The sequence below is a fragment of the Takifugu flavidus genome, chromosome 2 (genome assembly GCF_003711565.1).
Source record: "Takifugu flavidus isolate HTHZ2018 chromosome 2, ASM371156v2, whole genome shotgun sequence".
Classification (NCBI taxonomy): Eukaryota; Metazoa; Chordata; class Actinopteri; order Tetraodontiformes; family Tetraodontidae; genus Takifugu; species Takifugu flavidus.
The window spans coordinates 8,313,355-8,339,080 of record NC_079521.1 but is presented as its reverse complement, the minus strand read 5'-3'; the positions used below and the strand labels follow the sequence as shown (position 1 = coordinate 8,339,080).

The following is a 25,726-nucleotide window of genomic DNA, read 5'->3' as shown; positions in this document are numbered from 1 at the left end:
CATTATTTAGAACAAAGCAGATAATCAGTTGACCTGCTCTTCAAGTCTCATAATTCATCTTTGCATTAGCTTTGGCACTTGGGTCTGCAAACAGTGCAGACGAGTGTGGATTTATGGCTCCTGACGTAGGAGGCATTCGCACTGCGAAGAGAATTGAGAGGAGGAGATATTCTATAACCAGCAATTTGACTTAAATGAATAGGCGACTGTAGAACCCTACTGCTCCATCAGCTGTAATCCCAGGTTCAGAAATATTAATCTGTCAAACGAATCAATACCCACGAGAACACTAGTACACCTGAGCTGCTGAACATGGTGGCAAAGCAGCAGGCACACGCTAAAACATGTCCTGCGGATGCACATTTACTGTGTGTAAGGATGCTAGTAATGAAGCAATAAAAGTCTGGGTAGATAAACACCGGTCACAAATGAAGGCACGCGTCGATAAGGCAAAGGTTTATGAAAACAAAGCGCCGCCTGACTTTGAAAATGACTTAATTAAATGAAATGGCTGGACATGCCACGCTCTGCATAGATGCGCTAATCGATACCAAAGCTGCCACACAAATATTAGAATAATTGATCCGGGATGATTCAGCAGCGGGGAGGTCCAGGGGCTTCCACCATATCACAAATACCATTAGCAGCCTCGGTGAAGGTCAGTGGATGTTACAGTAATGACAAATGCCCCCTCTTTCACTCCTAATGGCCAGATTTTATTTTGGCTACTTACAGATAATTACTTTTCTGCACCCTCTATCATTCGGGAGCAGCTCTGCACAATGCACCTTTATGGCGGTGACCAATCAGGGCACGCTAAAGACAAGCTTTAACTGCCCTGCCTTATAATAAAATGGTATTCAGGCTAAAAGGTACGGGGAATTAACTGTGGCTCATATACAGCGGGAGGTCTCAACTGGAACTGCTTTATTTTTATCTTCTTTGCAGCAAACCAGGAAGTGCAGAAAAGAACTGCTGATGATTCTGCAGTTCTCATGGAACTCCATATGGAACTAACGGAATGCTACTAATAATATAATAAGTAACTCTAAATATCAGGATTGCAATTGGCCAACTACAACACGGCACTTTCCTGAAAATAGCCAGACTCTTTCCGGGCCTACAGAGGTCCATATGCTGTACCCAGAGAGGGACACGCTGCCTGATGCAAGTGGGCCACGGTTGAGCAAACAGGGGGTCACTGAAGAGACTGTCCTATTTCTCTTCCCAAGGGTCACTATCTGCTAACACTATCTGCAGCGCCTGCCTACCACTGTATTAGTGTCGCAGTGTCTGTCGGACTCTTGTTACAGGAAAGGAAGCAGTGGACGATGATCCTCATTCAAAACAGACATTAGGGTGAGGCTTCGGAACGTTGCTAAATCCATCAGTGCTTTAAACTGCACAGTTGACTCAGTTGACCTTCTGTCACTGACCCAGCATAAAAACACGGAAGGGGAAATTAATTTATTTCATTTAATGTCTGACTATAATCGGCACTGTGTAACACTTCAGCTTGTTAGTGCTGGAGGTTTTCCCACTTTCACTTCACCAATTAAACAAGCAACAGTATCTTGATGTCAAAGGGGAAAAAAGATTCTCCTCAGACTAACAGAATAAGATTTAAATTGTGTATAATGAGCAAAAAGCAATACACACAATCAGATATACAAGTTTTTCACGACAGCTGCGCTGCAGGACAAAGAGAGCTGAAAGCCTGGTCGCAATGTGGAACGAAGATGAACAAAGTCTGCACCGCATCGCTTTTAAACCACACAGTTTTTGATGGAACAGATTATGCATGGCCCCCAGCTCCTGTGTTTGCCAACAATTTGTTGCGTCAGGATGTGACCCTGCATCGCCTGAAATCAAAATGTCAAGACTTGTCATATTCCTGGCTGCTGAATTAATGCGGCCGAGCCTCATTATGGCAGCACTTACCCGTAACCTCAAGAGACACTGTGTCCTCTAGAGCATTAGTGCTAACAACACCAGGCAATTGTGACAAAGTGGGGGGGAAGGTGTGACATCTGAGCAATACCTAAACATACACACACACACACTCACCTTTATCTCCTTTCCTTTAGCTCTGCAGCAGTGTCATGGCTAGAAGAAAACAGGAGAAACACACAAGATTGAACATTTAACATCAAAACACTGTCATTTAAAACCTCTGTGAGCAAACAGTGCAAAGTGGTCACGTCAACACAGTGAAGATGATGCGAGCACCATCATTACGGGCTCTGTGTCTGTCCATCCCCTCCTTCTCCTCCAGTGCTCCAGCTCTGTGCACCACCAACCTCGCCGTGGCTAACAGGAAGCAGAGGGCACAGCGCTTTATTTAATTAGTCACAGCAGCTGAGTGCTCATGTGGAACCAAACAGGGGAGGCAGATCTGGGGAAGTGAGATGGATAGGCACTCTCCCACTGGGCCTTGCCTATGTTGTCAGAGGAGCATAGATTACATGACAGAGGGGGTAATGTAGGGTGGGGGGGTGGCAGGAGGATATAAATGTCTGTACAGGGGGATTCATTCCTGGGAAAGGATTGCCTTCACTCCCAAACTCCTCTTGTGGAAGCACATTTTACGCTGTTATTCTGTTGGATATGCAAAGCAGCCTGCACGGTGATGCACAGCACTGTCGTCATTAGCTGACAACGGTCATTATTCCAAATGATTTAGGATCTGCTACTTTTACGCTCTTCCGACAACGATCGGACGGCCTCTCCCTCGTAACCTGTGTGGCAGAGGTTAGCAATGTAGCTCAGCGTGCGGCGTTGCTCAAAAGAACACAGCGTCCACAGGAGATGTGTGTATGTATAAATAATCTCACTTATTTACTTGCAATACCAGCGTGTGATAAATGTGCAACTCCCCTCATTATTCAATGTTACACTAGTTGGCCTTTTAACATCGAATCGACATCACTAAGGGTTCACCCTTGAAGAAGGCTCAGTAGTAGACACCTAGTTTACAATTTGTTGCTGAACCAGCAAGGAATATGAGAGCGGAGCTTGAATAATGTGTGTGCAACTATTAAGCAATGGTGTGCAGGGAGCTTATTTAATTAGTGCTCTTGAAGTTATCCAGTGACCCACATCTGATAATGAAGGCAACATGAATGTTCTATTTACATATCTTTAGTCTTGTGTAACGGTTGGGAGTGCCCAGCAGACGCAAATGTGATGCCAGTGAAACGAGAGGACATGTCAAGCCAAGCTGCCTGTGGCCGCCTTCCAAGGCCTTCTCGATTCAAACTGTAGCTATGTGGAACGGATTGTGACCCGCAGCTTTGTCAAAGTAGGTTATATGAATACCGAATGGAACTTTTTAATAAGCCCGGTAATGCTGTGCGCTCATTGTGTGTCATTTGAACGCCACATTTCACGGCCTCTGCACCCGCTGGATGAGTTAGTGCTGGTGAATTTAGGTTGGTGGAATCCAGTTATCGTATGATCCAGCCGTTGATTAATCATTTGATTGACTGGTGTGACGCCAACCTGGGATCATTTATGTCATCTGAAATGGTGACAAAGAAAGATTGGAGTTGAAAGTTCTTAAGGTCTTATGGATATCATTGTAAAAAAAACCTGTTCTTTACAGGACAAAAACAAGTGGTTATTTCAAAGTTAAGACGTTTAACTAATATGATTTAATAATGCTACATGGCACAACTTGATTGGTTTGTAATAATAAATCCTACAATGCAGCTTAATTGCTATGTTCAAAATGATTGTACAGTCTAATTATATTTAATCATTTGTTATATTCTCAGAACACTCTGCCATCTTCCGTCGGTGAATCCATTCACTTGAGATGCTCCTCTCTGATTCCCATAAGAGGCATAATGTGGATATTATGTTTCTTGTATGTTGCGTTTTATTGCTATTGATGGAATGGGAGGGGAGGAGTAATCAGCCCAGAGGTGACTTTGGCCCAGCTGCAATTGTCCTTGTTTCTGTCTGTCTACTTAGGAGTCACCTTTATGCAGCCTCAGCCAGCCAGCCTCTCAAATCAACACATTTAGGATGATGAGCTGCCCAAGTTTGAGGTTTTAATATGATTTTAGTCGCTGTCATCCATCTTTCGGTGGTGACCTTGGCGTGAATGGGATGAGGAAGGTTGGGGCTTCCTTCTGTTTGCAGCGCCTTTTATTCAACCACCTTCCAGCGCTTCGGTTATTAAGGGCTAGTAAAAGTGTTTTGCAATCCCAGCTCCCTTTTCAGAGAAGGAGGCAAAATGTTACTTCCAACAACTCTTTGTCTTAAAAGAAGTGGGTCACTGAAGAACGCTGCCTTCCGGGGGCTTTGTTGCTAAGGCGCCACTTCTTGGAGTTTGGGATTTGAGCAAGGCGGGACTGTTGCTAACTAACCAAAGCCTGCTGCTGTTGTGTCACTACAGCCCCCCGCCCTAAGCACCGCATTATAGTTAGATTACTGAGCACAATTTCAGGCGGTGGGGCAGTGGTGGTGGGCAAAAGCAAGAATAATAAAGGCCGTAAATGTCCACATGTGGTTGCGCTGTAGATTGGTAGCATGGTAGTGCGGTGCGATAATGTCACTTCTCATGCACGCACCGTGTTTCTGTGTGCGGGAGCAAATAAATCCAGTCTCAGCTCCAGTGTTTGTTAAACACTATTTGCTTCTTCTGTAAAGGCAACAAAGGGATCCTAACCTAGCGCAAATAAATGAGCCCCGGTCTTCAGTTATCACTGGTTATTGTTCAAATCAGGCAGGCTTTGAAAGGAGAGGCGCGCTCTCCTTTGGACAGCTCATTAAGATAACACGCAAACGTGGCTCCCCCATCATCCTGGGTTTATTAAAGTGGGGGCTCATTTCTGCTCCTTTGTCTCAAGCAGGAACCCCTGCCTTTGTCAGCACAACTGGAGCCAGATGGCAAAACAAAGCGTTCTGCCTGGAGTGCTTACAGAGCGATCTCAAAAGGCAGAGCCATTAGCGTGACTTCACCGTTCCACCGCCCACAGCATCCACCTGGATGAACCAGGTGTACGGCCGATGACGACAGGCTGGCGGACTGAGCTCCATCTCTGAGATCTGCTCTTCTCGGCCCTGCCCCGACAGCCAACGCTGAACTATTAAGTGGCCCTGGTCATGGGATGGCCGACCCCACTCCCGGCAACAAAGATCTCTCTGAAACATTCATGAGCAAGGCACCGGCGAATAAAAGTCATTGTCCCCCTTTGCTCAGAGACTCTCCTTCAGCTCTCAGCTTATTAAAATCACATGGTATTAACTTTGGCGTTCACTGAAAGGCTAAATAATTCAATCAGACTAAAGAAGGAGTCAAATGAATAACTCTAATGACATTAACACTTGAGGGAGGACTGCTCAGGACTGTGAGAGGTAGCCACAGAGGCAGGCTATGCAGGAGAAACCTGCCCAGCTTCTAACACTGTAATTAGTTCTGGAGTCTTAAGGTCACACCTAAGCAAAATATCACATCTTTCTCATCACGGAGAAAGAAGCACCGCCGTTTCATTTTCGCCAGCTCTGGGGAAATTGGCGTACACACAGGGCATTTGGGTGTCAGGGAGGGCGGGATGCAGTAGCATTCATAGTTCCATAATATCCCATGAATGCCGAACTGGATGGGAATCTAAAGAGATTGGGAGCCAGGTCAAAGACACTTTCTGTCGGGTTCCTCGAGTCACTCCTGAATGGTGTTAGTGGCGTGAGAGTGTGCACGAACCTGCTGCACAACTGAGGGAGCCGTGTCACTGGGTGGGTCATATTGATGAGCCGCTCGTTATTACTCTCCTCAGGGTTTAGAGGTTTCTGTGTTGTGTCCGCTGATCAGGACACGCCTGCCAAATATCCTAATGTTGCCGTAACCACTGTGCACGCTGGCATGCAGGGAAGCATGACTTTAGCTCATCAGCCATGTCCACATTCATGTCGTCCACTGGAATATGTGAAATGTTAACCAACGTTTGTGTCCCCATCCAGGCCCCACCTCGTCTGTCGACTCAAAATTACTACATCTGAAGTCCTTTGCTCCCTGACCAGTTAAAAACCTTGCAAATCAGCTCGCTTTGGTCATCGCAATCATTTGTAAGCACCTTCAATTTTGCACGACGCTCGTGGAACTTGTTACCATTGAATTTATAGACAACTTAGATTTCATTGTTTAAGCTGCAGCTTGGGGGTGGGGGGGGATCAAATGTAAAACAGCTTGCCAGGTTGCCTGCATCCTTAAACAAGTGCCTCCCTCTCTCTGGCTTAAACACCCACACACAGAGGAAGAGTTATGCCACTGGGCTGCTGCGCTGAATGGAGTCGACGCCTGGAGCTGGTCTCATTTCTCTCGCGCGCTCATGCTTCATCAGCCTTCATTCACACTTCAGTAAACAAACTTAACATTCAGTTACTTGTTTTTGGGTCGCGACCACCCCGCCACCTGGATGTGATTTTAGAGAAAACAAATTACACTGTGGGTGGTTTTTTTGTGCTCTTTGGCAATTTTTGGTCTTTAACATGACTGCTGAGATTAAGTGGATAACGTCATGTACCGCTGTCTGTTTCTGCCTGTGTCCTCACAGCTTAAAAGGATTCTGAGGGTCATTTAAATTGGAATATCATCGGTTCCTCTCAGCTTTAGCTGCTGTGGAGTTTTGCAGCTAAAGCATTGAGCAGGCCTCTGCACATGTGCCACTGACCTGTCTTTGACTCCTCTTCTTCCAGTTCCTTGGCCTCTTCAGCTGTGGGGAGACAGAGAAGTCATTATCGGCGGTGGCCACGGCACAAAAGCAGGCGATGTCGTCCCTTCACCGCGTGCCTATGGTGAGCTGATCCTTCGCAGCTTAAAGGACAAGCAGTGGAGAGAGGGGTCCGCACAATGGTGTCCCTGCTATATCATACACACAGAGCCATACCCATCCTTAACCTCTTATCCAGCCCTTTCGCAAAGACGGTAATCACATTAGGCTTTAGCTGCTGGCTCTCTGAAAGGCCACTGCCAACAGTGAGCGATGGCAGCTCACTGATGGGCTGTCACACTTCACACATGGTGTACTACGTGCACACACAAAGACAAAAATAACAAATTAAGAGTATTTAAGCAGCCGATTTGAATTCTGTGGTGCCGATAGTGCCGCAAATGAGGCTGAGACCCGCTGTTTGGTGTCTGACACATGAGATGAAATTGATAATTGAGCAAAATTAAATGCCACGGTGACTCAATTCATTTGTTTGTGATTGCTTGATTTTCCTTGACTTTTACTGCAGGAACTGTAATTCTCTGGGGAAATTAGGCATAAACTCCTTATTATTGCAGCAGGAGATCACGCTGAAATCTGTATTCCTCGAAATTCTTTTTTGCCAGACAATTATGATAAAGTATCAGGTCAATCCCTTTACGACACTGCGATGAATATATATTTTCTCCGCTTTTGGTGTAAATACGAGCTCTATTAGACTGACTATTGTCTAACTTAGGTGCACATTGTCCGTGTGGCCCTGTTAAAAAAAGGTGCACTTTGAAAAACAAAAGTTAAAATGCTGGAATTGCGCCGCAACATCCTGTTTACCTTCATCTCTTTGTTCAACGGTTTCAGATCAACTCACCCACCACTGTGGCAGCAGTGGGAATGTCTTGGGGGGGAACTGCTTTGATAGCAGAGTTCATTTAAAGGAACCTTAAAGTCTGTGTGAAGACGGGGGCATGCAGAGGGCAGGGAGTGAAAACTTGCAATTTCATCCCCCTATTGGCTATATTTGAAAGGTGTGTGTGTGTGTGTGTGTGTGTGTGTGTGGTGTGTGTGTGTGTGTGTGTGTGTGTGCGTGTGTGTGTCTCTGCAAGGTGGACAAAGCAGGCAGTAAGACTGTAAAAGTGCCGATACGCCTGCATAGCAGCGATGCACCACTGCTGCCTTAATCTCTTCCAGCACTGCTGTGAATTCATGAGCATTTGTAAGCAAAAGCAAATGGTCCCAGTTAGTAAACCTACAGTACTATAAAAACGCTAATTAGTTGGCCTAATTAATTTATTCTTGCACCCTGGAAGCAGCCGGGCCTTCTTCTCTGTGCATATTAAGGCACCAGGCTTAAAGACAGGCTTACATATTAACTGCAGCAGGATTTATTTTCAACAGCTGATGAGAGAATTGGACGTGTTTTAAATAAGAAAAGTGTCTTTAGGGTCGTTTTCATTTCCTCTGCACTCTGACAGAAAGTGATATATGCTGTAAGTGTGTGTGGCAGGGATTTCATGTGCACACAGACTCAACAAAGCCTCTAGTTCAGGCCAACCTGAGGGTTGACCTCTTTTTAACATCCCCATCTGTGTGCTGAAAAATCCCCTTGGGAAAACACTGATTCCCTCATGACTTTCATCCCTCACACAGAGGAGATCCGTTCCCGGTCACCTACACATGATCTCCAAACACACTTCTGATTAAATCGCACACTTATTTAAATGTAAAATAAGCTTTGAGGGAAAGGAGGCGGCTCAGGATAGGTGGCTGAAAGCATTAGACACGGTACACAGCTGTAATGTAAGGATGTAAGACAGAAGAAATAGGAAACTGAGCTTTACACACAGCTGCTGCGCCACAACCTGTTCTAGAACATGTTCAGTTTCTCCACACACCTTATGACAGAAACTAGAAATGACTCCCTTCCCCTCTAATACTGACCGCTCCCCTTTCACCACCCAGACACGGCAAGAAGAGAGTCAACTTCTATCTGGACATACCTGGGAAAGGCATTAAAAGATAAGACAACCACAATTAGGTTGCTCTTTCCTGCTTCTTGCTGCCCTTGCAGCTGTGTATGTGCATAGCAATCCTGTTTTTAAGCCTCTCCATGTCTGTATTCATAAAATATCATCCTATCAGCAACGTACGAGCCCGTGCGACATACGAATAATTCAGCGTTCTCATTTCTCCACCTTTGTGTTTGTAAAACACGCGAGACTGTGGAGACGTCGCCGGGAAGGGACGAGAAAAAGTCTTAACATTTAGATAGAGGTGGATGACCACACAATCAATCTCACCTTCGATGTCAAGGCTGCAAACATAACCCTCCATCCAATCCGCTGTAAGAAAAGCCCCACAGCCAACGGAACCTTTTTGCCCACTGGGGGACCTGCATTATATTCTTCTCTTTCAATTTTATTTGATTTTTTTATGTTCCATGGAGCTATTTACTCTTTTCTCTGCATCTGTCTCACTTCCATATTTATTTTCAAACCTCTGGGCCCTTGGTGCAGACACTGGCTGACCTTTATTTAAATGTCTCCTTCACTCTGGGCAGCTCTCATTACAGCAGTGATAGTAGCTCTGCACTGTCTATCTCATTTCTGAACTTTTTTCCTTCGCACTTGCGGGGATCCTTAGCAATTTTGCACAGCTAATTATTGGACCCGCGTAATGACGCTCTTCTTGGTGGACAATATGTGTCCCACCATCACAGACCCCGCCTATGAGCATGAAGCAGACGTCCTGTCGGAATCCTTGAAGCTCCTGGAGCAATTTCTATCCCGACTAACGCCTCTCGTTCTCATTGTGGCGGCCGTAGTTCGGGACAATATGTGGCTATTATGCAGCTCATCTCATGCCGCACCAACTGAAGACTGAAGAAAATGTCCACTTAGTACGCCCAAAACAGAAATAAATGCAGTTATGTTTAGATCACTAATAGCTCTAAGGCTGCAAATGTTGAGATGAACATTTTCGTTATAATACAGTCCGAATGCACCCTTTTATGGAACTCTGAGGATGGAATCCATTTTTCTACCATTGCCAATGAACTTACTGCCTTCCTTCTGAGAAAATGGTGGTGAGTCACCCCCGTTCGCTTTACCTTCTCTTCTGGCCTCCTCGCAGCTCTCCTTGATCTTCCTGCGGCAGACAGCAGCCAGGGCAATGAGCAACACGAACAGGCACACGGCCAGGCCAACTGTTACCCACAGAGCCACTGGGGGGAATGTAACGTTTTGACCTGAAGAGAATGGAGGAGAGAGAGAAGGCAGAGCCTCATTATTCACTCTTGCACAGCTAAAACAGGATGCACGACTGTCACTGCTGTATCCATCACCATTTATTCCACCACGTGGGACCCTTGATTGTCCACTGTGCACGACAGACCCGACGATTAGCATCACCTCACTCACTGCTGCAGCATCTTATCTGCATTGGGTTTGACGTTCAGAGCTTTCAGAAGAAACACAACCTTTTCTTTGTGCATTGCACTGGCATCTAATTAAATCACTTATGTCTTTAAATTGTGCCCAGATGGCAGATAGCTCACCAGTCATGCAGGGCTGTGTTGTCATATCACTCAAGCAGCACTGGCGCAGATTTACGAGGATGTTGGCACCAACTGTCCATCCCCATTCCTTCTGCTACTCATTGCTCATTTGTCATCATTTCTGATGCATTTAATATTACAATTATCACTTAAATCTGGATTGATATCGCAACGCATTCTACCAACAAGGGACAAAAAGATCTGCTACAAGTTTGACGTACAGTCATAACATGGATGTTTTTTACAGCAGTATAATTAATTAAGAATAATTCATTCTGATCATTATATTTATATGATAGTTAGCAGCATTGTCTCTGCAAACTTTAACCCGATGAAGAGAAATAAAACCAGTCAGCAGGACAAAGACAACCTGTCAAAAACAAGAAAGACATTTCCCCGGAGTATACAAGTGGACAAAGGGGAGAAGAAGAGAAAACAGCAGATCCGCTAAATAGCTGTGTGTCTGGCGCAAGCTCAAACAGGCCCCTTTCAGAGAGCGCCCACTCTGGGCAGATAATAGCAATAATAGAAAAACAGAAAAAAGAAAGACTGGCACTGCAATGCCAGTGGAAAGATGAAGCATCTGTAAGGATTTGGCCTCGGCCGTGAAGCTAAACAAACCGGCCACAATGCCGACTGGCCAAGATGGAGGGTAGAGAGGAGGGGAGGGGGGTGGGGGTGGGGGTGCTCAGGAGCCACTCAGTCAGCCAGTTAGTCAAACTGTTAAAGGCCACATAAGGACAAAGTTTACGTTGTGTTTTGAAATAGCGTCTCCAGAAATTACAATTCCAGATTTAACTGTGACATAAACTTCGAAATGTTACATTAAAAAGCATAGATGGATGGATGGATGATGGATGGATGGATGGATGGATGGATGGATGGATGGATGGATGGATGGATGGATAGATAGATAGATAGATAGATAGATAGATAGATAGATAGATAGATAGATAGATAGATAGATAGATAGATAGATAGATAGATAGATAGATAGATAGATAGATATGAAATAATAATACGTTTCACAATACTTGAGACACTGTAAAGACCATGGAAGTGCTACAGCGACGGGGGATAAACAACCAAATGTCACAGAAGAGGGAGAAAATCTGGAAAGTCAATCTTGTCATTTTGATGAAGCTGCAGATGCCTCCCCAGGCTGGTCATGAGTGATGATGCTCTGGCTTTATGTCCACACAGCCCTGCACTCTGTTATATTTAAGGAATGACCAACTGAGAGCCACTTTTTATCATTATCAGAAGAAAAACTAAACACGCATAAAAGAAGGCATGACGACAGAAATGTCCAGGTAAAGTAGCAAACATGTGGAGCTCTCCGTGACGAGCGAAGGAGCCGTTATGCTCTTTCTTCCTGCTCTCTTTTCTCATTCTCACACCTACCCACCATGCGCTCCCTCCCGCAAGGCAGCCTGATAAAGACAAATGCCATAGTCAGCTATCATTGCTAGGCTGGGGCCCACAGGGCTGCAGGATCATATTTTTCTTTTTCTCCTGTTTGATGATGTGATTTTGTTTTCTTCAGAAATAGATTTGTTTCTAATGGCTCTGTTTACCTATCCTCTCTGTCCCTTCTCCTCTTCCCCCTGTGCAAAGGTAAAGACTGCACTGTCACATCTAGATAGATAGATAGATAGATAGATAGATAGATAGATAGATAGATATAGATAGATAGATAGATAGAGATAGATAGATAGATAGATAGATAGATAGATAGATAGATAGATAGATAGATAGATAGATAGATTAGATAGATAGATAGATAGATAGATAGATAGATAGATAGATAGATAGATAGATAGATAGATAGATAGATAGATAGATGTAGCTCTTACACTGCTTCACCATAGGTGTGTATCATAGCAGGCCTCTGCCAAGGTAAAAATAGATATTTAATGGGGACAACCAAGAGTATGATTAAAAAGAACCCCTCCATATGGCACCGCTAGCACAGAGCGCATCACCGGTGAGAAATGAGGCTCCCTTCGTCACTTGAGAACACTACAGGTCACTGGCAAGGGGCCAGCATGAATATTGTTTGGGCTCTAGTCAACGTGAGAGCCACGATTTTCAGGCATTTCGCAGGCCCGGGTGTTTTCTATCCGGCACCTTTAGGGGAATAAAGTGCTCCTAAGACTCGCTTTCCTGTCATCTTGGTTCTGCAGAGCAAAGACAGTGCAGATCAAAGCAGCTTTCTCTCCAACTGTCAGCCCAGTTTTACCTGCCTAGAAGAAACCTAGCTTCTTAAGCTGTGACCAAAGGAGATTAATGTCCCTTGACAGAAGGATGGCTTGAGGCTAAATAGAGCCTCAAGGCTCATTGTAGACAAGCCGGAGGGATGAGGCAGAAGGAGAGGAAGTGTCATTTAGGTTTCCTTTCATTGTCAGGATGAACACCCTGGCCTCGTTCCTGATTGCGAAAATAAAGGGCGGGCAGTGGCGAGATATGTAGAGGAGTCGCGCTGATCACAGAAGACCGATGTAGACCAGGAGCCAGCCCAGGGACAGAGCGGCAGCAGGGCTCATCTATGCTGGAGGGTCCATATAGCCCTGGAGACTACAGAGGCACAGCCGGTTCCAACACTGGGAAGAAGGTTATATATCTCTCCAAAAATGAGTCGCATGGCAGAGATGGCGACATCCATCCAGACAATACAGCAAAGCAGGGAAACAGTGAGTGAAGGAGACGTATAAGTCACCCAGACAAACACAACCCCCGCTCCCCATCACATTCAAATGACTCTGGGATTGACTGAGGCATACCACAGCACCTCCAGGAAATCAAATATGCTCTCTGACATTTGTAATTTAACCGTCTTTATTCCGTTTCGAGGTAGAAACACCAACCTCACACGGAGGAGGCAGAAATAATAACAGCGGCGCTAATAGAAAGGAGATGGCCTTGGTGTCGCAGGACGTGGATTAGCCAAAATGAAAAACATGGGCATGAATATCGGTATTGCATTGAAAGACCGACTCGGAATTTGTTTCAATCAGCGGACTTTATTATCAATCTGGAAGGTGTTGATCACAACCTGCGCACACTTCTAGCTTCGGAAAGCGGATGGCCGCGCAGGCACATCAGCTGTTCTTGCAATATTTCTCAATAAAAGCTAACACCAACCCAGGGAATGGAAAACCTCCCTTGTAGAGGTAAAATCTGGCAAACTGAGATGGATGGTTACGGGTTTTTGTCCTCACAGCATCTGTGCTCTCAGCTTTATTTTTTTTCTCGAGCCTCCTTTTGCATTTCAATAAACTGCTTTTAAGCAAGATGCTGCCTTGTGGTCTTATTGGCATGCAGGAAGGTGACATGCTCATCTCTGGGATGGCCCAGCTACAATTTACTTACACAATTTGCCTGACATTATTGCCCTTCCCTTGACGCCACGGGCCCGTGGCAAACAGGAGAGTGTGTGATGTGCAGAACTGCACATTAAAACAGAGTAATGGCTCTGCATTTATAGGAATAAAGTTCCTAACGGCCCTCTTTTTACTCAGCAGGAGAACTATAAAAAGCCATCTGCTGGTGATGGGGGAAAAGAGAGCAGCAAATAGAGGTAAAAAAAAGTCTTTGAAGGTTGTGGGGAAGGAAAAAAAAGACGTGACTGAATGAGTTAGCATAAAAAAGCTGCCGCACGGATGAGTTTGCAGCTTCCGTGCAGGACGGTAAACACAGTGTTTTCTCCAATGTTAAATTAAGAGAGGTTAGGGCTCAGGCTACCAGGTCAATATGGGATGTGAACTGAAAGGCTACCAATGTCTACAAATACTAACAAGCAGACTGGTGGGAGAAACCAGGGGAGGAATTTCAGCGGGAACGCAGAATGTGGAGGAAAACCTGCGGCTACTCCCCCTTCTTTGGTGGGAAACTGAAGGCGGCTTTATAAATCATGAGAAGGGAGCACTGGGACCACCTCTGTTTGGATGGTGGAATGATGATGGGTTCTCTGGACTCGCTCCTCACACCCGATAACCAGTAAAGACTTACACTACTGACACCCCCCCTTCACTTCTGAGGTGTAAAATCTGCTTTCTAATGACTCCCTGTTGAGTTGGCTTTGCAGAAATCTGTGCAAGACTTGACCAATTTCCCCACTCTATATGCTACATTGTATTGAAATGTACAGATTCATGCTGGGGGCCGTCATATTTTCCCCAAAGTTGTTATTGTGATAAAACCGATGAGTTTTTGTGCAAACGCACCCATGGGCGGCGAAAGGTGGGAGGTGGGCCGCCAGAACATAGCAGGAGATGATTCCACTGGCGACGGAGATGTGCCAGGGGCAAGGTGAGAGTGGATTTGCTCAACTTTACGAGGTAAGCCCTTACCCAGCAGACTGGCTAATTAACTCAATATAGAGCTCGGAGCACACTGCATGGTTGTCATGTTAGCAAAGCAGAGGCCGTGTTACCAGCAGAAAGGGCGTGAGAATTTGTAATGGCATATAAACAATGGCCCGGGGTACAGGTGGGCAGTCGCGCCACAATAAACTCCATACCAGGGGAGGCGGGCGCCCCGGTGTGCATTTGGCAACATCATTTGTTCTCCCGGAGAATGGATTTTAAATGTCATGTCAAAGTGCGCGGCCGGCATCGGCTCGCTGCATGTTAACCAGCGCGCACGTGCACCCCCCCTCTTCACACTGAAACAAATGCACATTTGCATGCGAAGAAAAGGGCACGTGAAGAAATCGAGTCAGAAAGCTAAATGGAGACAGGCGCCGACGCAGGAAAACACGCCAGCGAGCGTGAGGGATGTTTGAAAATGGGCTCCAGCTCTGACAGCGGCGGCGGCGCGGGACGTGCACAATGCGAGCGCGGTTGTTGAAGCCACTCTTAGTGATAAGAGAAGTCAGCTGTGGAAGGACACTACAGAAAAGGGCTGACTGGCACTCTCAGAATATTCTATTCGGAGGAAAAGTCCCGAAACACGGATGCGTACCCAGCATTCATAGGGACAGAGATTTAGTCAATGTTATACACCTTTACAATTCAACAAGCTGCGGCTGTTGCTGAGAAGGACACACTCTTCTCTTCCAAAATTGTGTGGGCTGCCTCGCCATTGGTCTGTGGTCCTCATCTCAATCCCACCAGGCTAGCTGCCTCTCAGCATCGCCCATTCCGTGTTCTTCCCATCCCCGCCCGGACCTCAATTAAAAACTCTTCTGGTCGCGAGTAGCTGACAGTGAAGAGTGATGTGTGGAAGTGATGGAGCCTGTGAGTGCGGTATTAAGATGTTGGAGGAAGAGCGGACTATTGATTTCTTTTCGTTTCTCCTTGCTTTGCTGGCCGTCTTTACAGCCGGAACTCAAAGCCGTTTTGTGTTATTAATTAGCTTTAAAATGAGAGCTGCCTGGTTGGTTCTGGGAGTGAAATCACTACTGGCACCCATCAGTGGCAGAACAGGGGAGAACAGGTAGCTGATAATGAGGAGAAGGAGACAAACTCGGAGCGGAGTGACAACTACAAGCAGGGATGAAAACTCAGCCGAGCCATTTAGAACAAAGTTTACACATTTGTTGTCAGGTCTCATTCGCTGCTACGCTGCTGAAGTAGGACTGATGAGACGGGTGAGCTTGGCGTCACACTGCTGATCCACCCAAGACCCAGAAGATAGTCTTACGTATATGATTCAAGGCTATCTTTAATGACCACAGATGAATAATGAGTCTCATTGTTCAACTGGTCTAGGTAATGCTAATCTGCTTCTGTTTAAAGTCATCGGACAGAAGTTACCTCCAAAAAGTCCTCATCGGTAGCCCAAAATACAGCTGTCCAGAATTACAAACTTAGGGGACGTTTGGGTCCAAAGCGGAGGGGCCAAAAGTAGATTTCAAGAAGCAGCTAGCGAAAGAGAGAAGATCCAGGGTGGCCTGCCTGATGTCCCAAGTCTGGGTGCGGGGGCCGCTAATGAAGAGACATTCACATGGACAACGGTCCACCTCCACCAGGACCACCAGAGGCTGGTGTGGGTGTGGAGGGAGAAGTGCTCCCCCTGTGACCCGGGCCCAGATTAAAGTATTTCCAGACAGAACGCCTCAACTACGGATTCTCAAGAGGAACCCTGCTAAGTGCACTTGTTGCTAAAACACCTCCTGCATTACATCAACCGCCTGCAAAAACCAGGTGATAAATCTCATCCGTGGCGACACCTTTAAACCTTACACGCAGTAAAAGCACTTTCTTTTATGGTCCCGTGTTGTTAATATGTAATAGAAAAGTGCCGTCTTCATCTTTAAAACATGAGCTACTCAAAAAGACATAATCCCCATTCAAAGGTAAAGACACTCCGTAAACGGCGGCATGCTATGTAGCGTAGCCCCAAAGCAACGTGGTAACCAAACACCACCAAAGAGCCTTCACCTCGTCAGAGTGCTCCACTTCTTAATATGCCTCTCACGCTGCAGAATTACTGGGAGAATCTATAATGATAGGATTTTTTAAAGACATGTCTCTGTATGTCGTTGCCTAGGGCTCTCATTATGAGACGGCATTTCTCATTTTCCTTTACTGCGCTCTTTGGTGGCGGCTCAAGAGACGCGCCCAGACTCTCAAAGCATCAGAGCCGAGCTGACTTCAGACGCGGAAGCAGAAAAGCTTCTTCCCATTAGCTCTCCATCAGAAAAACAATCCCGGGCTGACGCTGAGTTGCTTCGTTTGGATGCAAATAAATACAAATATTAAAGGCGCGCTCCCGGTGCATTTAGGCAGGCAGGTTTAGCACTAATGGTTTCAGCGAAGGTGCACTCTTCTTACTTCTTCTCATTTATTTCTCTGGGCAGAGCTCTGAGAACAAAACACTCGAAATTGAAACAGTTTATATTTTATTTAGGGCATTTCCATGAATACAAACATGTCAGGAGACGTCGGATAGAATGTTTTACTTATGAAGAAATAAAATGAAAATAAAGCACTAATAATCCAGGAAGGACTTGAGTATACGAAGGGAGCACACAACAAATATAAAGCTGAGTGAAATATTCATTATTGGTAGCTGGTAAAGTACCAGCTAAGATACATTATTGCTATTTCAGTACTATAACTAAAAATTAGTGCATTTCCACCTGCGCTCCATCACCTTCACTGATAGGGAGAATAACTCATCCGAACACAACCGCCCGTCCCTCAGACAACTTTCTAAGCACTCAATCACCCTTAAATGTCGTTCTTATAGCAATTAGTTTAAAGTCTTCGCACAGGAGCTGTTTCAAAGTCAATGTCAAATGGAGCTCCTCGCAACTCGCCGCTTAAATGCACTTTGTCTGGCGCCTTTCGAAATATGCCATCTTTGATAGAAATGACCCTGGAAATTTCTCGGGAATTCGGCTAAGAACGGACAGAGACTGCGTGAGTCAATGTCAAACATGAGACATTGTGTTACCAATGGAAGAGAAAATTGCTGCTAAAACGAGGCTAGGTGAAGATAGGCTAAGCTAGGCTAGCTGTGAGGTTGTATCAGTATTGCCAGGCTTTTAGACGATATAATCTTTTCAGATATCATAGAGCCTTTCGCAACCTTTGACTCACCTTTAAATCATTTAAAATCAAGATGTAGCATCTCAGGACAATGGGATTACCTTTGGTGGTTTTGCTGGTTGAGCATGGCAGCATTATTAAGGCCAGGATTTGGAGGCTCTCCACCAGAATGGGTTTTTAGGCATGAACGTGGAAGACTGAACAGACTCTTCATTAAGAAAACCATATCACTTAAGAACGGCAATGCAACTGACGTTTACTCCGAGCAACAGCTCGGCTTATTCTCCATTTGACTTTCTCTGTCTTTTCTGTCTTTAGCAGCGCCTCCAAATCGAACGGGATGTCCTTGAAGCAGCAGTAATGACGATTTTGCTCTCCTTTTCTTCCTTTCTGTCACATTTCAACAGCATAGAGATGCACACTATCCATCTGCGGATCTCCCCCTCCCCCCCCATCGCTTTAAAAATGCACGATAAATAAAAAGGGGGAAAAAAAATCCAAAGCAGCATTATTTAAAGGCGTTCTTGTAAATCAACGGCAGATTTACAATGTGTGGGATTACAACTTGAATCCTATTTTACTTGGTACCCTTGACAGCTTCCTTACCTGCTTTTGGAGCGCCGACACTAATTCTTCTCATGGTACACAATGCACAACAGGACACACTCGCGTTCCATTCTGGGTGTAAGTCATCGCTCTGCTGAAGCAGCACGGACTGTATTTCAAACCTATAACCAGTTACATCATCGGGCCCACAATGTCATCACATTATGTCCCATGGCTTTACCGACATGCAGTGAAATATTGAAATCCAAGGACATCAGTTGTCCGCCGGCCCAGGGTGTTATTGAGGAAGTCAATTTCTGCTATGCCAAACAAGATAAATCACTGAAAATGGGACACATATTTTCTGAGCTTTTAGTACAGCGCTCGACAAATGAGAGTATATGTTCCATTATTTATTATGATTTTTCCATTACGTATTCGTTACCCCTATTTCCATATTAATTGGATACATATAATTTTGACATCTTGGGAAACGCACATATTTGCATTCACGCCTAATTAAAATTCCACAACTAATAAATATACTATTGCGACTTTTACCAGTAACAAATACAGAGAAAACAGCCTCTTTATAGATAGAGCAAATCAATGCTAGGCTAAGCTAACTCCTACCTGCTTGCAGTCTCTTGTTTAACACACAGGTCCCGGAGTAGTAACCACATGGGTTTTTTTTTGGGGGGACCTTTCGGATCATACGCCGATGCCACTCTGAAATATTCCAGGAGGTTTAACCTCAGTGGCTTCAAGCATGTCGCACGCACGTCAGGAAAACGACCCATCACTCTTCATCAAGGGGGCGTAAGTGGCTGAAATCGTAGAGACAGACACATTATACATGTGACAGAGCGCCGGACTGTAGCTCACCAAGCCGTCTCTGCTGGCAGGTCTCGGCTCTGCTGCGGCAACACCGAAAGAGGAACGAGAGACAAAACTAATTAACGTATATGCGGGATTTATGTGGTAAGACCAGCAAGACTGTACCAGCTCCGGGGAGACGGAGTCTGAGCCAGTATGAAGATGATGATGCGACCTGAAGGGGACGTGAGTCATGGCGGGTCGCTGTCCATTCAAACTTGTGTAATGAGGAGCGCGGCTTAATCACAGTTAAAACTGTGATATTTGACACTGGGGTTGAAGTGAGAGCGTGTTAACAGGCGTGTGTTAGCCTCCAATGAGTCAGCGCGCTAATGTCTTTTCACGTGGAGCTGTCGGCCCAGAGGACGGTGAGCGCGGCGGCGGCGCCTACGAACTCTCTGCCCTCCAGGACGCAGCTGCAATCCCGCCGTCCTTAACTTCCATTTCGCACTTTGCAATCAATTACCGGAGCCATCCAGGAAAAGCGCCGCCTATCACCAAAATAGGCTGAATCTCTCAAAGCCTCCTCATTGAAAACACATTATGCAGCTAGACAATGCTTTTTGTGTGTAGCCAGAGACTAATTTGGGCTGTTTGCATTCCCAGAACAAAGCAATTTACTGAGCTTGCAGACGCCCCGATGCAGGACAATTATTCATGATGTTATCAGTTGTGGTGTTTTAACATCAGCGGCACCAGACGAATGGCTAAATAATCGAGCTGTGAAGGTGCGCCCCGCTATTTTATTTTGGGTGGCTATTCTCCCAGCGACTCCGTTAAGCTGAAACTAATATGATTTCATATTGTGAAGCCAAGACTCATGCCAGACCTCCCAAAGCCAATCCTTCTTATAGGATTTAGTGGAAACTGTGTGAAATGTACTGCAGGGCTCCACCGGTCCCAGCGCTCGCACGGAGTCCGACTCAAAATGAACCTGATCAATAACAAAAAAAGGGGCTTTTGTAAGTTTACTGCCCTCATAAATACTGTCCTGAAAAGGAAAGCAAGGGAGGACGGAGAGGAGGGGGGACAGCAAATGAGAGAAGGCGAGTCCCACCAGTGACAGGAAGGCATAAAGATGTCACGCCGCTGTTTCTGAACAGGGGAATGTGTGTATTACAGCTCCTTAAAGGTGCGCCGTATGGGGCGGTGAGCCGGAGACCTCTGATCTTTTTCTCATGCTAGGCTAAACAAGCTCGGAGTTGCAAAGTTCTTCTGGACATGCAGTCAAAAAGTAATGAGAATTGCAGTAATTGGGCTGGAAAAAGAGAAAAATAATTCCCAACACAGAGGAAGAAGCAAAGCTCATCTCATTGATTGTAACATTTTTAAAGAGCAGCACAGAAACCTTTACTTTAACTGGGCTCTGTGCTGCGTAGGCCAGGCCTTCCTCTCAAAATATACCCTTGATTTTTAATGGCATTGACAGATACAAGCCGAACGCACATTTGAAAATTTTTAAAAAACGAACCAGAACTGCATCCAAAAAAAATAAAAATGACGGCAAGTTGGGAAAACGGAGACTGTGAGCATGACAAACCCCGTTCAGATTATTATTGGAGGCTAAACTTTTCAACAGCGACGGCGTACTAGAGCACTGACACCAGCAAGTGGCCATAATTAATAATCCTGATAGAAATGAATGCGCTAACAATGGCGCTAGCGCCGGCTACCTGCATTTATTTAGGATGGCCTGCATTACCTCATTTGTCTGTTCAGTTGTTTTCCCTGGCTGGATTCCTGATAAGGCAGAGCACACATTCAGCAAGAGTAAGAAGGCCTATTTACGCACTGGACACTAATTAATACAGCAATCCACTGGGGAAGTTGCATGTTTGCTGCTTTACTGACAACAGATTCATTTATACCACTGTTGTGCTTCTCCGAAGGCTTTGCTAATTGCATTTAAATTAGCCCTTATTCAGTGCACAACAAGGATCAACACAAACGCTGCGAGGAAATGTTTTTGGGCAACATAGAACCCCCAAAGATGACTGATAGGGGATTTAATAAAACAACCTATCAGAGAGAGAGACAGAAAGAGAGGGGGGGGGCAGAAACTTTACAATTACTGCAATTGCGCAACAGCAGTTAGACTAATGAGAGAAATTGTGAGGCAGCGGATCCGTCCAACTCTCTGTTTAGCCCTTCAGCAACGGCGCCACAATCTTTTTCATCCCAAATGTTTCCGAGCTGCCAAACAGCATTCTTTAAAACAGATTTTAGGGGGTTTACAATACGTATCACGACATTCAGAGGACGGATCTCAAGCGTCGCAGGAAGGCGCGCTGGGGGACTTTTTGGAAACGAGAGTGGAAAAGAACGCGGCAAAAGTAAGCGGGGCTGACAGGTAGCTATTTGGAACGTGTCAGGATCAAGCACATGACACATAACAACAAAGGCAGGGGGGAGTGCTGAGAGGCGAGCTGGAACACTTCCTATGAGATGAAGCAACTTCTAAGCGTAATAAATAGCCAAGCGGGTTAGGACAGACCATTTACCACGAGCACCCGCGCTGGATTCTCCGCGGTAAAGGTCAATGTTTATACGGCAATTAAAGATGTTTTTTAACCTTGAAAGCTGGTTTAGCGTGCGCGCGCCACGACCGTAGCGCAAAAAAAAGGAAAAAAAAGGCGTTCTCTTTGGGGAAATGCGCCCCACAAAAGCAGCGTAAGACGTGGAGTAAAGTAAATTGGATTAGAAAAGACTCTCCGGGAGAAACTGGATGGATCTGACAGCAAAGTGGGAATGTTTTAGACGGGTGTAGAAAAACACCAGAGAAAAGGCTAGTGTGAGTCTTAGTGACACTGTCTATCCCGTGCATAGTTATTCCTGTGCAGAGAAGACAACAGGGTACAAGTGACCCCCCTGTTTAGTCCGGCCTTCCATCAAATCGGGTCGGGCAATCTCTGGAAATAGCTTCCGTGCGGATACAGCAGCTGGTAGGTAGCAGAAAAATTAGACCCCTTGGTAATAAACAAAGACTTTCTCCTCTGTTTTGTCATCCTTTGTTTGCCTCCCGCTGCGCGGTGATACACAATCCAAGTCTCTCAAGTCTACTCTCCCTCCTCTACTGAACCATTGGATCACAGCGCGCGGATGTTCGATCGGAATCGACAGACCTTGTAGCCTCTGGAAAACTCATCGCTCACATGCATTTAACAACGGAGAGAAATCCATGTTCAGCCTCGGCCGCATTTGAATTCCTTCAGACATCTGAGGCACTTTCAGCCCCGTTCTTCCTGGAATCACCTCAGCGCATCATCTTAATGCACAAGGTCATCTTTAGGGATCAATCACATGGAGTGCCACCACTGTGGGAATTTTCATTGCCCATGTCTTAATTTGTTAGTCGTAGTAGTAAAAAAAAAAAACAAGTGCTAAATGGATTTCAAATAAATTTGGGTAATGGGCCAAAGATAAGACAGTTAAAGGTATTAGATCACAAACATGTGCAACAGGTGTACCAGAACATCATATACACAATGCATTTTTAAAAATCTGTACAATACGACACACACAAGCTAGTTATGTTTAACAGTTTTTTTTAAATTGGATGCTCAAACCAAAAGTGAAACTGGAACATTTACCCCACGTATCCGTGCACAGTGTTATCATTGTGTAGCATTGATTATTGACGAGTTCCTAATGATGAAAACAGCCGAGGATTTTTTAAAAAAAAAAGGCCTTGATCAATATACAGTTTAGATAAAAAGGTCGGCCGGTCTCTGACACATACAGCGTCTTTACGCTGGTTAGCATGGGAAGCATGAAGCCACGTAGGCTGAGCTGCAGCGGCGGAACCAATCTGGGAGGCTCTTCCTGCACAGCTCCCAGTGATAACCACGTCCACATCAGGTAGCCAGGAATGCCTTCCGCATCACATGGGCTAATTTCCCTCCGTAAGACTCCTGCCTGTCAGGCTGCGGCGCTACAAGTCTGAGCTCAGCAAACATTTGCTCCTCATCTTGCTTTCTGTCATCCTCCCTCGCCCCTTCCTAACTCCGTTTCCTCTCTCTTTATCTTTAGGCCTCATCTCTCTGTCTCCCCCCCGCCCCTTCCCCCGACGCTATACAATACATCTCTATCCTCACATGTGACGCCTGGGAATTGGCACCGTTCTCATCGGGAGAGCAGGCAGACGGAGTGGGGGCAGTGCTGTAAGTGGGTGCTGGATGACAGGTCCCGGATCCCAGCCATTAGACGACCTACTGTAACAATTGCACAGACGAGCCGCATCGCTAAAGCGCCATTTTCAGAAAACGGATCAGTAAAAATGACGGGACTCCGCCTCTCCACCCCCCAAAATTCAAATATTTTTTTTAAGGGGAACAAAGAGGTCAGTGTTGGCTGTGAGACCGTGCGAGCCATGGAGACAGGTGGAGGAGGAGGAGGAAGGGGGGAGGAGGGGGACCAGTAGGCACCCAGACAAGCCACGGTTCATTTGAGGACGGAATCTGCTCCCTTCCATCACTGGTCTGTTCATTAATACCAGCTGTTCTGTGGCTCTGGCTGTAACTAAGCACTGCTGCCCGCTGCAAAATCTATCACAACCCAGCAAAGCAGGGCCCATTCCAGGGCTCCAGCAGAGCCACGCTGGGCCCGTTTATAAAATAAGCATCCCCAGACTGTCCGATTTTATAGGGTGAAGGCACACGTGCATGTCCCGCTTCTCCTGGAGCGCTGGTTAAACTGGTGGTGACTGGATCAGGACAACCGTGGACGACGGTCCCGCTGCTCTACGCTGGGCGAGGGGTTCATTCTCTCCAGATTATCCTTTCAAAACTCCAGTTGGACCGGGGAGACATTTGAATCACCGCGGCGATTTCTCAAACGGAGGCGGTTGTGAAATTTCAGCACGCTTCCCCGTCCGTTCTCTCCGCTCCTCTCTGCTTTCCTTCACGCCCTCCTGGCAGCTACGGCGCGTTAAGCAGATTTCACCCGTTCCCGGGATGCGCGATGTGGCGTGTTTCTAATTGTGCACAGAGAGCCACATCAACCGTCGCGTCGCAGAGCCTGCGACTCCCGGAGAGGAGTTCTGGGTCAGGAATAATTACAGACGCTGCTTAACACACACCAGCTGTAAGCATATGCAAATGTAAAGTTGTTTCAAATAAGTATTAAGGCACAGGAAAGGAACAAGAAATGGGCCTCGGGCCGTTATCAGGCAGTGCTGGTGTTTCCGAGGAGCGTGCAGACACCTGAAACAACTGTGGTCGCATTCATCTGTGAGAGGAAAACTTCTGGAAAAGTGAACCACGGCAACAGATAGCGGGCCTTTAATTGATGAGCCGTCTACAGCTGGAGACAGTTTGAGCTTTCAGCTTTTTTTGGGAAAGTTATTATTTTGGATTCGTCCCAGGTTTCCCCGAATAAAGCATCTATCAGAGGTTTACTTAGCACCAAGAATAACAGATAACGTGTCGTGGTTACAGGGGGGAACAGAGACGGGAGCGCCTGAACTCTTTCAATTACGCTTCTCAACAACTTCACTAAAGGATCCCAGAGAGAGAATGGAGAATCTAAAGTTCTGGTCCTTTGGGCGTTGGAACCCACGCTGTGGACGGAGATTCAGGCCTTTAGATAACGCAGGGGAAGCGTTCCCGGCGACTCGTGTGTGAGGATTAACGTAGCGCAGGTGGGAGGAAAAGTGAAACTTTACTTTCTGGTGCGTTAGCTTGTTATGGAGCTTGGTCTCACCCTGGTCAGTGACAGAGCAGGTAGGACCTGGCGTGCAGGTAGGACCTGGCGTGCAGGTAGGACCTGGCGTGCAGGTAGGACCTGGCGTGCAGGTAGGACCTGGCGTGCAGGTAGGACCTGGCGTGCAGGTAGGACCTGGCGTGCAGGCAAGCGGAACGATGAGGGAACATTAGCACGTTCATAGATCGAGAACACCAAAGCGTCGAATCCCAAAACAGCATTACCTGACATTTCATTTCAAGTTTGAGAAAGGTTTTAATCTGTGAATTACCCAATTAAGAATCAGCCTCTGTGAGTTTTCTTCTTATTTAGCTATTTCATCTGTCCACGGCTCATCACCCACGATGCACTTCTGCTGTCGTAAACGACCCACAGGTCATCAGGGAGGATAATGTCCTTCATCTTTCAGTGTGTCCAGACTTTTCAACCATGCTGATGCATATTTTAGCTAATATAGAATCGCAGCAACACAGATTCATCACCAGAGCAGCGCTCCGCAATACCAAAGCCTCAAAGTGTTTGGGATCATTTGAGCTTCCTGACTTAAAGTTTGGAGAATTTATGTGATGCTTGATATTGTACCGGGTAGTTTAAACAATTCCATGATTTGTGCTGATGCGTAACCACGTGAGGAACGTCCTCGGTAACCGACGACAAAGGTGATTTGAACAACCGGGTCTGTGGGGCGAAACGATGCGACGGAAGCAGAGCGATAAATAATAATGAAATCACCTCCCGTTTCACCTTGATTTGTGTATCCCACGAGGGAAAACATAAAAACGATATTGCGGCTTTCCAAAATGAGGGACATCAAAGGGAGGAAAACAATCAGATCT

The 25,726-nt window shown here is 46.0% G+C and overlaps 1 protein-coding gene across 2 annotated transcripts in view; it reads right to left on the bottom strand.

The window, feature by feature from the left end:
* cd276 (CD276 molecule) overlaps positions 1-25,726 on the bottom strand; it is a 48,206-nt gene that overhangs the window by 6,543 nt on the left and 15,937 nt on the right. For both annotated transcript variants that reach the window (XM_057012717.1, XM_057012726.1), the window contains exons 5-7: positions 9,823-9,960; positions 6,678-6,719; positions 2,068-2,106 (exon numbers count right to left, since the gene is read on the bottom strand). In XM_057012717.1, coding sequence (XP_056868697.1) covers positions 2,084-2,106; positions 6,678-6,719; positions 9,823-9,960 — 203 coding nt within the window. In that variant the 3' untranslated portion in view covers positions 2,068-2,083. The remainder of the gene's footprint in view (positions 1-2,067; positions 2,107-6,677; positions 6,720-9,822; positions 9,961-25,726) is intronic.